The 12505-nt window shown below is 50.3% G+C and overlaps 6 protein-coding genes and 1 non-coding gene across 7 annotated transcripts; 4 read left to right on the top strand and 3 right to left on the bottom strand.

Annotated features, from left to right (window-relative positions):
- Positions 1 to 758: 758 nt before the first annotated feature.
- Positions 759 to 2136, top strand: BO88DRAFT_344285 (class I SAM-dependent methyltransferase; the record flags this gene model as incomplete). Its single annotated transcript, XM_025703226.1, has 6 exons — positions 759 to 1022; positions 1090 to 1194; positions 1253 to 1293; positions 1358 to 1798; positions 1851 to 1881; positions 1930 to 2136. The coding sequence occupies 6 exons, from the start codon at positions 759 to 761 to the stop codon at positions 2134 to 2136; spliced, it is 1089 nt and encodes a 362-aa protein (XP_025561186.1).
- A 647-nt stretch (positions 2137 to 2783) lies between these two features.
- On the top strand, positions 2784 to 2855 carry BO88DRAFT_t192. The gene has a single exon. It is a non-coding gene; the product is annotated as a tRNA-Glu (tRNA).
- Positions 2856 to 3291: 436 nt separating this feature from the next.
- BO88DRAFT_369011 (putative C6 and C2H2 transcription factor RegA-like) lies at positions 3292 to 6849 on the bottom strand. The gene is made up of 8 exons (XM_025704128.1): positions 6514 to 6849; positions 6406 to 6460; positions 6113 to 6345; positions 5860 to 6063; positions 5028 to 5800; positions 4844 to 4978; positions 4670 to 4794; positions 3292 to 4624 (listed from the first exon to the last, which is right to left on the bottom strand). The coding sequence occupies exons 1-8, from the start codon at positions 6653 to 6655 to the stop codon at positions 3601 to 3603; spliced, it is 2691 nt and encodes an 896-aa protein (XP_025561185.1). The 5' UTR covers positions 6656 to 6849; the 3' UTR covers positions 3292 to 3600.
- A 238-nt stretch (positions 6850 to 7087) lies between these two features.
- BO88DRAFT_391912 (DODA-type extradiol aromatic ring-opening family dioxygenase) lies at positions 7088 to 8617 on the top strand. Its single transcript, XM_025705032.1, has 4 exons — positions 7088 to 7151; positions 7222 to 7405; positions 7497 to 7627; positions 7757 to 8617. The coding sequence occupies exons 2-4, from the start codon at positions 7372 to 7374 to the stop codon at positions 8489 to 8491; spliced, it is 900 nt and encodes a 299-aa protein (XP_025561184.1). The 5' UTR covers positions 7088 to 7151; positions 7222 to 7371; the 3' UTR covers positions 8492 to 8617.
- BO88DRAFT_369003 (uncharacterized protein) lies at positions 8578 to 10639 on the bottom strand. The gene is made up of 5 exons (XM_025704127.1): positions 10082 to 10639; positions 9523 to 10034; positions 9383 to 9475; positions 9200 to 9315; positions 8578 to 9145 (listed from the first exon to the last, which is right to left on the bottom strand). Exons 1-5 carry the CDS (start codon positions 10481 to 10483, stop codon positions 8811 to 8813), a joined length of 1458 nt encoding a protein of 485 aa, XP_025561183.1. The 5' UTR covers positions 10484 to 10639; the 3' UTR covers positions 8578 to 8810.
- A 146-nt stretch (positions 10640 to 10785) lies between these two features.
- On the top strand, positions 10786 to 11413 carry BO88DRAFT_489345 (uncharacterized protein). Its single transcript, XM_025712688.1, has 2 exons — positions 10786 to 11191; positions 11243 to 11413. The coding sequence occupies exons 1-2, from the start codon at positions 10895 to 10897 to the stop codon at positions 11321 to 11323; spliced, it is 378 nt and encodes a 125-aa protein (XP_025561182.1). The 5' UTR covers positions 10786 to 10894; the 3' UTR covers positions 11324 to 11413.
- A 294-nt stretch (positions 11414 to 11707) lies between these two features.
- Positions 11708 to 12271, bottom strand: BO88DRAFT_489344 (cupin domain-containing protein; the record flags this gene model as incomplete). The annotated part of the gene is made up of 1 exon (XM_025712687.1): positions 11708 to 12271. One exon carries the CDS (start codon positions 12269 to 12271, stop codon positions 11708 to 11710), a length of 564 nt encoding a protein of 187 aa, XP_025561181.1.
- Positions 12272 to 12505: the final 234 nt, after the last annotated feature.

Genomic DNA, 12505 nt, shown 5'->3' with positions numbered 1-12505 from the left:
AGCCAAAAAGGAGAGGAGGATCGTCATGACTTGCACGTTGTCTGCCAATGGAGTGGCTGCACTGCAGGATTCTGCAGCGAAATGCCGGCAGCGTGACTAAGCCACTCGTGCAGGATCAGCTGTACAGACTAAACCTAAGACAGTCTAGTGGATGCATCTGCAAGCCATGTGACCCGCATTCTACCGCATCCGATCGGAAAGAAATCAGAGAACATGTCCGAAAAGGAGCAAGCAGCAAAACTCAAACCAGCATCTGCCACCAATGACAGCATAGGAATAGTTACACCGCCTCGGCAGGTGACCCTGAACCCGAGCAGCCCGAGGCACTCCGATACGGCCGAGAGCCGATCATCCACGGGACTAAACCGCACTGGGCAGGTACCATCTGTCCGTTCAAACAGCTTCACCCTCAACACGTTCCACACTGCAATCAACAGTAAACCTTCATCTCCAGCTCGGAGCGTTGCAGACCGCTCAAACTCAGGTTCCGCTCTCTTCAGCTGTACCTGATGGCGTTCCCCCTTTCTTCTCGATCTTTCCGGTCGAATCCCTCTGCCTCCTTGTGCAGCTTCACCATATCGCAACCACCACACTAATCCCCCCAAATCTGAACCCCGCTTCTCCTATTCCAAAGGTGCTGGGTCTTCTACATTTGGTTCATGGGATATCACCCCCCTTGCACTGCCCCAACCGTTCGTGTGCCCCGTACGGAGGAGATCTCCGCAACCGTCCTCAGATCTCGGCTCCCGATCGCCGCCATGACCTCTTCCCGCTGCGAGGAGCATAGCCTTACCACTGAGATCTCATTGAACACCGAACTAGATACCCCACACCCTCTTTATTCTTCTGTCGACATGTCGAACCGCATGAGCGATGGCGAGGATAATATCGCGGATGATGACTCTGCGTACGGCGAGGACTCCTTGATCGGCGATGACACAATCACCTTGTCCACTTACATCACCGACTACCGATATGAGTATGGCCGACGTTATCACTCGTATCGCGATGGAGCCTACTGGGTGGGTTGTTCGGCTTTAAGAGCATTGTCCACAGCTGTGGGCTAACCGGTCATGTTTTGTCCTACAGGGCCCCAACGATGACATTGCCAATGAACAGCAAGATCTAGCGCATCATATGTATTGTCTGACCCTCGACGGGAAACTACACCTAGCCCCCATTTCGAATCCACAGGTATGCCTCATGACTGTCGGCCAGCGCGAACCGACAAGTGTCTAAGAATGCATCGCAGGAAATCCTTGATGTGGGTACGGGAACCGGGATATGGGCAACGTGCGTGATTCTATTCTCCTTCGTCTAATCCAAACCATAGACCTAATACTGACCTTGGCTTAAGTGATATGGCAGATGAATATCCCAGTGCCAAAGTTACCGGAGTAGACCTATCTCCGATTCAACCTGCGTTCGTCCCTCCGAATTGCGTATTCGAGATTGACGATGTGACGCTCCCGTGGACCTATGCGGAAAACCAGTTCGATTTCATTCACGTGCGGGAATTGTTCGGCTGCATACCTGATTGGGATGAGTTTTTTCGGCAATGCTGGCGTTGCCTCAAACCTGGAGGCTACATTGAGGTGGTAGAGCATTCGGTCGAACCGGTCGCGGATGATGGGACCGTGCCTCCAAATCACTTCTACCGACTCTGGGGACAAACCGTTATTGGTGCGGGTGAGCAGTTTGGCAAGACCTTTAAGATCTGGGAACAGAGTGCCGCACGCCTAGGTAATGCAGGTTTCGTTGGCGTTGTGGAGAATAAGTTCCAGTGGCCAATGAATGCGTAGGTCTTGCTCCTCTGTTTTCATGTTTCTTCTGGCTGACGACCACGATAGATGGAGTGCGGATCCCAAATTACATGAACTTGTAAGTGATTGTTCATTATCAGGTATTGCTACTGCTAACACGGTCTAGGGCCGCTGGAATCAGCTTCGACTGCACGGTGGGGTAGAGGGTTTTATGCTTCGTCTTCTCACTTCCACTTTGGAATGGTCATACGAGCGAGCTCAGGTGTTCCTCGCTCAAATGCGCGCGTCTCTGCGCGACTATCAGACCCATGCCTATCTACCAGTGACCGTTGTCTACGCTCGGAAGCCAGAGAATAGTGCTGTATTCCGCTAGGCTTGCGTTGACTGGTCCACTGACCTATGTATCTGTATACTTCGCTTTATACCCCATGACTGATGTACAATATGATGAATAATGAGTTAGCATTCAATGAGGATATGTAATATGCTTTAATTGAGTCCAAGAACCGACTAGCTGTACTAAGTATTTGTCGCAATCACCCAAGGCCCGATTGAGTATTTACAAGTTCCTGGTACAAGCCGCGAAATACTTTTGACCCCGGTAAAATATATATAAACTGTACCATCCACATCACTACTACATCACACATCATAGACACGATCGCATACAGTAAATGCTAGTAGTAATTCTATGGCACATCTTCCCATAGCAACTAACAGTAGACTATTTTGTACGCACCACTAGTAGAAATTGGTAAAAGAAAAACCCGCGAAGATCCCTACCACCCCACGTGCTCACTGCATTAGCGCGACGCACTCCCTGCAGGGACCTTTCGTCCAAAAAAAAAGAAAACGCACATCTGCTTTGATCTTTCCCCCCTATCGCACTAAAATTTGTTATTCTTCGATATGAAGATGATAGCTATATCTGGGTCCTAATACCACCAACAGATCCCCAAATCGGCCTCTCAATTACAGCCTTGCCTATAAAACATAATATTATTGTGATTTTCAACAACATCCGATATGGTGTAGTGGCTAACATCGCCGTCTCTCACACGGCAGCCGGGGGTTCGATTCCCCCTATCGGAGTTTGAATTTCTCTTTTTGTTTTTCTCCATCTCTTCTCTTGTCTAGTTCTCTTGTCTAGTCATGATTGATTTTCCCTCAATAACCTTCCATACGAATTTGCTACTCATTTTGTGTGTGCGTGCAATTGAAGCGGGCGCGCACAATTCGGTTTAACATCTACCTACTACCACTATACGATTAGATCATGGCTTATACCTTTACTGTAGTGCCTAACCACTAGATAAATATTATATATATATAGCTTTATAATCACACGAACTTCATTCAATGAAAGTCCAAATTTGTGTCAAGACGGTGTCTCCCATTATATAAATCTTATCCGTTGCGGAGTATGAACGAATACATATATACTACTAAATACAGTAGCATGGCTGTTGTTTAAACCTATAGCTTGCGATCATAGAATACTACTACTACTACTAGTAAGTAGTATCTGGTCAAATTTAAACGAGTCTCTATTTAGTATCACCTAATGATATCTCTGACGATCATTAGGTCCTCTCATGTGACAGTTTGCTAGAGAAGCCGATCGTAGTAGAACTTCAATCACCAAGTTCCTCTCTTCTTCCTGATCGTTGATTCCAGCCTCGTGCTTGAGGTAGGGACTAATAACGGCCCTGGATATGTCAAATGTCATATACTGGGATATATCCGATCGAGTAGACCACTAATACTACTGAAAGCTAACACACCACCAAGCCGCGCCAATCGTACATCATATTCATCATAATTACACCTAATCTTCTCAGGTACCAGATCTAGCAGCATTACCAAGACCATTCATCAACTGGCACAACCCCTGAACCAACGGGGGAAGCGCATCCTGAGAAGCATCTGCCCGCAGAAGCTCCTGAGTGAGGTCCATGGTCTGTCCGGGATCAGAGACAAACGCAGGGCCTTGTCTACCCTGCAATGCCGGGCTGCCACATCCGAGAGAGATGAATTTCTGCACATCGGTGGTCTCGTCTCCGTCGAGGTAGACTGTTGGGCCGCGGATGGTTGAAGGAGGAGGGCCTAACGGGCGGTTTTCCGAGCCCCCCATTTTATTGTTCTTGGCTTTGAGCACCACGCTATACGACCAAAAGGCCAAGCTGGCGTAGTACACTCCCACCGCTAGGAAGCCGGTCACGGACCCCGCCGGAATGGCTTTGGCTGCCCGGATGACTTGGCCGGCATGCCATACAGCTCTTCGTGAGTCGATGCTGCTGATCCATTCGAGGGCACTGTGGTAGACTCGTCTTGCTTCGCTCTTGTCTTCCTTTCCGGCGAATAGCTGTAGATCCTCTAAAGACATGTATAGTAACATTGAGATCATCTCGTATATTAGGATGACTTCGGGGATGGGAAAGTTGGGCCATTCGTAGCAGATCATGCGAAAGTGCTGCAACGCCTGTGCTAGTTCTTGGTGTCGTGAGTTGGTCACCAGTGCATTCCAATGCTTGGAATTGCCCTTGGAAATAAAGCTAAACCGGTGGTACTCGTTCACCATAGCCGAAAAGCCATGGAGGAGGATGCAACCGGCCAGCTGCATATCGACAGCTCCTTGTAACCGGGACATGTCCCGCATGGCCTCGACTAGAGACGGCTGTCGCTCGGTTGAAAGTAATCCAAGGTCTAGGTAGGTATCCCTCCATGCTGCTGCTGACTTGGCGTCCCATAGTGCGCGGATGGATGGAAGTGGAAGCTCCAATTCAGCGTACGATATGAGTGGACTGACATTCAGCATCATCGCACACTGCGCGTCATGTAAAAATAAATGATGGACAAGTCTGGACGTGTCAGTTGAAGTCTAAAACGGAGAAAGGTGGTGTCACCTTCTGAAAGATTCCTGCTCGATCCAAGCGTGCCATTTCTTCTCCAGCTCTTCCTCGTTGTCCTCGGGGCTTGGCACAATAGTTGTGTAGATAGTCCGGCGAAAACGTAATGCCCGTCGAAGCATCTGAGCCATCGTTAGCGACGCCATATATCTAGTGTAGGTGTGAACTGACCGTCACCAGTGGTTGTTGGAAGCTTTCCGCTATTTCCGTCCTTCGACCATTGCCGCTCCATAAACCAATGTCAATGACGACTGCGAATGTCTGCGAAGGCCGAAGATGGCGTGTGATGCGGTTATCTGACTCGAACTGCCTAACATTAGCATGTGTCAAATGAGCCCATCTAAGGCAAATGTACCGTAGTCGACATGTGGAGGCGTGCAACTTCCATCAATGCGTAGCCAAGTTTACGGATGGTTGGTATGGCCGAGCGGACCGCACCAGAAGCAGCAAGAGCTGTTAGCATGCCGGAGCTCTGTTCATTGGGGTAGAACGTCGGACCATGGATGAATGGATCCAGCTTCTGACTCTGATAGGCAAAATAGTCTTGTATGAGACCATCTAACAGCTCAGTGCTCGGGAATGACTTTATTATCCGTGGAATCATGGCTTTCTCGCTCGTCTGTAAGACCATTCCGAAAATGAGATCGCGACTACCCGGGGCGAGTCTCTCCGGTAGGATCTGCCGCTCTCCTCTGATGCTGGACCCTGGGCTATCCATAACCACTGGAACTGATAGATTGTCTTGGTCAGCAAAGACATGGTCATGCTGTGCCGGTTTCCATGCCGACAACGATGACCGTTTGTAGGCCTCGGCACCAAGCGCGATCCTACTGTCCACATCGGACCGATCATTGGGTGCATCCGGGGGCTGTGGAGCAAGGTGTGATAGCCCCTGGGAATTGAAGTAGTCGATCAGGCCAAAGTCGACTTCAGTCAGATCGAAATCAAACTGCATGTTGGTATTGAGAAGGTTATGGCGGTAGTCTGGCGCAGGGTTCATGGCATTCAGTGGATCTAATTCGTTCGGACGGGATAAGGATGGGATGAGAGCATCGGGAATGAACTCGGGGAAGAAGGTTCCATCGACACTAAAGATACCACTCTCATGATCAAACGCGGGTGATATTGCTTCGGCGAAGCTCGATTAGCACACGCTGCATTTCGATTATGATATAGGCGGAACTTACCGCCATAGTTGGTCGACGGGGGATTTTCGGGAGCGGGGTCAGGCGGGTCAGGCAAATAGTTGTTTACAGCAAAGTCAGGGGTCGTAAATGAAGGATGATCGATAGTGGCTGGGTAGTCGCCCATCGGCGGTATTGTTGGTGAGAACGCGGTCTGCGGTTGGGGTGGCTCGGGATACTGGCTTTGGCCATCAGGGTCATCGTACCCTAAATCGGTCAGTTATCGGATATACCGGCTTTTCCTAGATGAACCAACCTTGCATCGGAGACCCCGGGGTCATTTCATCAAATCCGGCGTCGTGCCAGTCGCAAATAAGCTTTTTGTCCCGACAACGCCGACAAGGCTTTTCCTCGTCGCATTTGAGCTTTGATGTGGCGCATGCTTTGCACGCCTGGGAGACCCGACCGCTCTTCGCATAGGATGGGGGGCGTTTGCGCTTGCCATCTCGCGGATGGTCATGACCTGCAGCGTGTCGCTTCATCAGGTCCCTGATGCGGAGCGGTCAGAACCAGAGAGGGGATGGCAGAGACGGATGAGGACGGACGTACGGCCTGGCGAAGCCTTTGTTACACACGTGGCAAACATATGGTTTCTCGCGGGTATCTGCGCGTGGAGTTAGAAGAAAGAGTTATGGGGGCATGAGGACAGTGTCATACGCGACCGGACGTGTCGAATTAGATGATCTGCCCGATTGTAGTGTTTTTTGCAGAACCCACATTGAAAATATCCATCGCGCGCTTTAGGGAGTGGTCGTGATGGGGATTGCGCTGGGAATGATGGAGAGGACTTATCGAGCATGATGGAGGCGATACATTGGTGAAACTAGAGATGAGATGAAAGGGATGATGAGGTGAAAAAAAAAGAGGAAATAGTGTCAAGTAGACTGAAAGTGAGTTGGAATGACGGACAGTGTGGGGAAGTCACCAAGCGTTAAGCTCGGGATGGCAAAATGCGGGGAACGGGGTCCATGATTGGGATATTCAGAGGGATAGTGAGGACTAGTTCATTATTCAGGCTATCTTTCCCTGGGAACTAAGCCGGATTGAAGAGGGTCTACGTATTTCGCAGAGAGGCGAGGATGGGGCTGGCCAGTCTGCTGCTCGGACTGCGCCATAAAGTTGGCTCCAGCCCTGGATGGCGCCATGACTAAGCGGCAGAAGAGCTGCAGGGTTTCTTTTCTCATATATGGATCATTCAGGATGTGCAAGAATGCAACCCGAATACTACCGGCGATCAACCAGCTAGTATAGGCAGACGAGTTTTACGAGCACACGTCTCCCGGTCAGCCAGATGGGTAAGTAAAAGGGATGGACCCTCGCGATGACCAGTGAGGTGGCTTATCAATTACCTTTGGACCCTTACAGTGTGTTCGGGATGTGGAGGACCCTAACCGAGGCCGCTTCCTGGGTCTCCATCCTGGATGATCCATCTCCTCCAGCTACCAACAGGCCCAGACTAGTCCAGATCCAATTACTTCCCAGTCCATTGTTGGAAGTACCATAACCCCCACAAAAATGATGAAAGCCGAAGCCGAATGGCACAAAACGCGTATGTCCGCAAAACCCCGACCGGACCCCAGCTGGCCAGGACGCAGCTCGAGCCCGGCAGCTATAGCAGATCCACTCACACCGCTAGCTAGGCCTCACCCCGGTCCACATGTTCTCCCATGGCTCTCCGATGATGATATACGAAACGACAGAATCCTCCAACTACTGGCGCAAATGTGGCGATGAAGCACGTGCACACAATGTGAGAGGAATCGTGATGCTGGTGCGTCCTCTACCATCCCTATAATCGTCAACACGCGGATCCACCCGTCAACTCTACACTACCCAAATTGGGGAAATGACATCCACCCACGGACACTAACTCACTAACACCCAATGATGACCAAACCAGAGCTCCCACTGGGCAACACTAGGAGACGGCATCGAAGTGGCCACGAACCCCGCTCCCCAGATCAGCCCCGTAGGTATCGTCCCGAGCAACGACTACAAGGCCTACCAAATGACATCTGACTTGGCCACCGCACAACGATGCATCGACCTCCTCCAAGCAGAGGGATTCAATGTATCCGGCAACCCCAACTACAACTGGATAGTAGACGTGTTCACCATTATCCAGAAGATGTTCCCAGAGGGCAATCCCCCTCCGGTAACAGTGATATCCAGTAACGCGCGATACGATCCGCACTACCATCTGAAAATAGGAAAGACGCTGCGCCAACTCCGAAAGGAGAACTACCTCCTCATCGGCACAGGAGGATCAGTCCATAATCTCTACCGCAATCGATGGGGACCCATGGTCAAACATCGCAATTCCCTAGCCCAGGAGATTCCCCCGGAGGGATGGGCACTGGAGTTCAAGCAATCCCTGGAGGATGTGATGACGAAGACATCGGGATTGCAGCTGCAGCGGGCGGTAACTAGGCTCATGAAGCATCCACAATTTCGCGACGCGCACGGTACAGATGATCATTTCATACCGGCGGCTTTTGTGGCGGGGGCGGCGGGGGATGCAGAGGATGAGGGCTGTTGCGGGGTCTTGGGCGCGGAGACTTGGGAGTTGTGTAATATGGCTAATTTGCAGTTTACCTTTGGGAGGTGGCCAGAACAAAAGCTTGTGGCTGCTTGATGCTTAGCTTAATTATAGTATAGTCACTGTATTATTATGAGATTGTGATTAGACGCTTGGTCATCGAAGCTTTGTACATACTGAACAATATGTTCATTCCTGACCAACCAATTGTCTTGGTCTACCTCACTGCTAAACTATTGCAAGACGAGATGGACTTATCATACTAGCCAATAATTCAGGATACCATCTCCTTCCAAACAGTATTCACACATATTGACACCAAGTCTCATATCTCACAAGTACAAAATGTGACCCAAGATCACAACAACATAACTCACATGCATACCAATTTACTCCAAATAAAGAAAAACACCACTCATAACCCCCTCCACCTCCTCACAGCTGCATACCCATAAATCCCCATTGTCGAGATACTCGCCACAAACGTAAACAGTGTAATAACTCCACCAGTGATAATCCCCTGCTCAAAGAACCCAATTGCCTTGCCACTGCGCTGCCCAATAGCGGGCAGTGGCACCAACGCCTCGCGCAATGCGTCGTTGGACTTGGATGCATAGCTGCTCACTATGTCTCGAACCAGAGCGGTGTTGTTGGTCTCCGTTACGAACTGGGGTCGGGGGACCTGTAGGGATGGTACTGAGTAGCGAGTTTCGCGCGAGGGTTGTTGGTTGATGGGGTATGCGGGGCCGACTGGTCTTGTTAGACATTCCTGTAGAGGGCTGGGAATGGGGGTTGGGAGCTTACTGAGCATGTCGACTGGGACGTGATTGATGTAGGATGTGTAGGAGTCGATGAATTGGGTTAGGTATTTGGCTGCTGCTGGGGCGGAGAAGGCGTATGTTGCTGCTAGGCTTCCCATGCTAGATTTTTGTTAGCTGATTTTCCATAGTAAGGGGGTGGAGGTTTCGGGGCAAGTGGGAGGCATACGAAGTGCTAAAATCAATAGCATCGTCCAGGCTAGTCACCGGATGCAGAACGAGCACTTTCTCGGATACCTTCTTTTGCAGAAGAGACGATTTTCTAGGCTGTCAGCATGCTACTTCCATGAATGGAGGTATAGAGCTTACCGGTCGTGCACCTCAACGACACCCCATTCAGATCCAGATACAATCACCCGTGCACTGGCGTCTTTATACGCCGCATCGAGCAACGAAGCGCCCGAGCTCGATCGTCGCGGATTAACGGCCGTCTGACGAGCGTCTCCATTCTGACCAGCTAGGTACTTTGACGATCGCTGGATAATGGCTTCCACGAACTCCTTCATGGCGAACTCCTGTACGAGTACAACGTCAGGCGAGTAAGTGGAGCGACCGCCAAAAGCGAATCGCGCGGACACCAGCGCATCCGCTGCAGCGGAGATGTTGGCTGTGCGGTCGACAATGGCGACGGTTCTGGCTGAAGTGGGCGAAGAAAGGCTGTTGGAAGAAGGAGGAATAGAGTCACTTTGTGCAATGATACGCGTTTTGTTAAGGAATGCAGTGTCTGGTCTCTCCTCGCTGATAGCGAATGTATCTGCGTCCAGGGTCTGAGGCAGGATCTTCTTGAGCACACCCGGTACGGCCATGGTGGTTTTCGTCAACTATTAAAGTTAGCATTAAGCCAAATAACTCGTGGTGTTGAGCCCACCTCAAGAATCACACAGTTCCCGGCCGCAATGGCAGCACTCAGCGCCGCAACAACAGAGAAAAACATAGTATGCGAAGAAGGAACAATATAGACAATCCCCACACCGCGTTTCCCATCATAATTATCCTTGCCATTGGCAACGCGATACTCCTCCTCCAGGTCTTTCTTCAAGTCCAGCGAAGCATAATGTGTGCGAATCTCCTTCAAGGCAAGGCAGATTTCGGCGCGAACTTCCTCCGACGAGTTTCCCGAATCGGCAGCGATCGCATCCTTGATCTGCTCGATATTCTGTACGAGAATGGACTGTAGGCGATGAAACTGGTTCTGACGGTATCTGATATTTAGACAGCGACCGTCTATCTCAGCAGCGATAATGCGCTGGAAAGGTTGTGTTGCGACCATTGTGCGTTGGTAGTAAGCGTGCTAGGTGGCACTCTGTTACACCCAGGTCTGGAATCTAGATGGATATAGTAGCAGGGGTTAAGCCGACAATCACGTCACACCGTCAAACACGCGATGTGGACACAACTTATTCCTCGGCAGTATGGCCGCAGCTAGTGATCCGATCATGCGGACAGTGGAAGAGTGTGCGGGGGAAATATGGGGGAAAGATGGAGGGAGGCGTTGGGTTGAGTCTGGGCGTTCGGGATGTGGAGGAAGCAAGGGGTGGATGGGATGAACAGCACATCCCTTTTGTTATGCAGGTCGGTTCGGTGCACTATCCACCGCTAGTCAAGAGGAACATCATCTGTTCTAACCTGCTGTTGTTGTCTGTGAAAGTGCTTGTTACACACTCAAGATATTATTTCCATCATGTCGTCCACAACTACAACTACTACATCTACATCTAGGGCTGTTGACGCCAGCACGCTTTCCATCCTCTCCGACTACGAGATCCACCACACCGGCTCAGAGACCCAGCCTCAGCCCCGGGTTCCTCGTGATGCTGTCCCTGTATCCCAGCCTGTGGACTGGCCTTCGCACTATAGACGTATCCCTTCATATCGACCTGTGGATCGGAACTTGAGCTACGAAGAGCGATCGGCTGGGACGAGTCCCGTGGAGTATATGTTTATCCAAACCATGTTGCATGGGGTGTGGTTGAATGCGGTGAGTACCTATGCTCAATCTTCAAATTGGATAGTTCTGATATATGTGCAGTCTGTTGCGCGTCTCTGGCGCTTTACTGGGGGAAGGATTAACGATAAGATCTTCCATTATAAAGTTGGAGGAGAGTGGTGATTTAGTATAGCTTATGTCTGATCTCATTATTTTGCAATATATCAACCGTTTGTACTAGTTATCTGCTATATAAATAACTTATATGCTACGAATTTCAAGCTACTTCCTTTTAATCCTATAGCGAATGTACCAAATGAATAGTAACGTTATAGCACTATATCATCATTTATCCTACACTATAATAGTTCAATAACCTGAACATCCAAGAGGAATGTATCGCTCACAGATCTCAAATGTCTCTAGAATCTCATCCTCTTATGTATCTGCATGACAGCTATAGACATCCTTCCATTCCATCCAGCACTCTAAATACACCCTATATCAACCACGAACCCTCCAACCATCTCATCCCCCTTCCACCCCACAACCCTAGAAAAAAGAAGCTTAAGTACTATCCCTAACCTGAATCCCACCCAAATTCTCCTTCAATCCCTCCCCCAACCCCTTCGCGGGCAACAACACATACAACATCCTGGCCCAGCTCCCCTCCCCATTCTCCCCATCAGGAGTAACATTCCTCCAAGCATGGTTCGTACCCCTCTGGACCGCGACATCCCCTCTCTTCAACAACCTCGTCTCCCCCGAATCCAGCACAAGCTCAACCTCCCCCTCCAACACAACCCCATAATCCACCGAGACAGTGCGATGCATCGGACTCAGCGCATGCGGCGGCATATCCACAATGCGACACACCGAGCCCGTGGAGATGGTGATCCCGGGCGGGTTGGTCAGGTAGGAGGCGTAGGCGGGGATGTCGGCCTCGTCGGTGAGGTTTGCGGGGAAGGAGTCGGTGGTGTAGGCGAGGGAGAATTGGGCGTTGGCGGAGTCTTGGATTTGTTGCACTGGCATGGTTTCTGAGAGGGTGGTGGAGAAGATGGCTTTGTTTGTGGTGGGGTCGTGGGTGGTTATGTAGCGGGAGAGGGGGCGGATGTTTTTGGTGACGGTCATTTTGGCGGTGTTGGTTTGGGAGGAAATGGGTGGTGCTTGTTGTGTAGGATGTTCTGAAAATTGGAATGTAATGAGGAGTTCTTTGTTTGGTTTGAGGTTGGTATACTGCTTAGGATGGGATGCTGTTTGCTATATAATGCTGTGTCTATACTATAGTATACGGATCAGGATGCATCGGGACCACATCCCGATGGAGTTCAGAAGGTGGTTCCAATCGGTTATTCGGCTCTGGCA

This window comes from Aspergillus vadensis, assembly GCF_003184925.1.
Source record: "Aspergillus vadensis CBS 113365 unplaced genomic scaffold BO88scaffold_17, whole genome shotgun sequence".
Taxonomy (NCBI): domain Eukaryota; kingdom Fungi; phylum Ascomycota; class Eurotiomycetes; order Eurotiales; family Aspergillaceae; genus Aspergillus; species Aspergillus vadensis.
The sequence above is the reverse complement of the archived record's forward strand: the minus strand, read 5'-3'. Positions and strand labels throughout refer to the sequence as shown.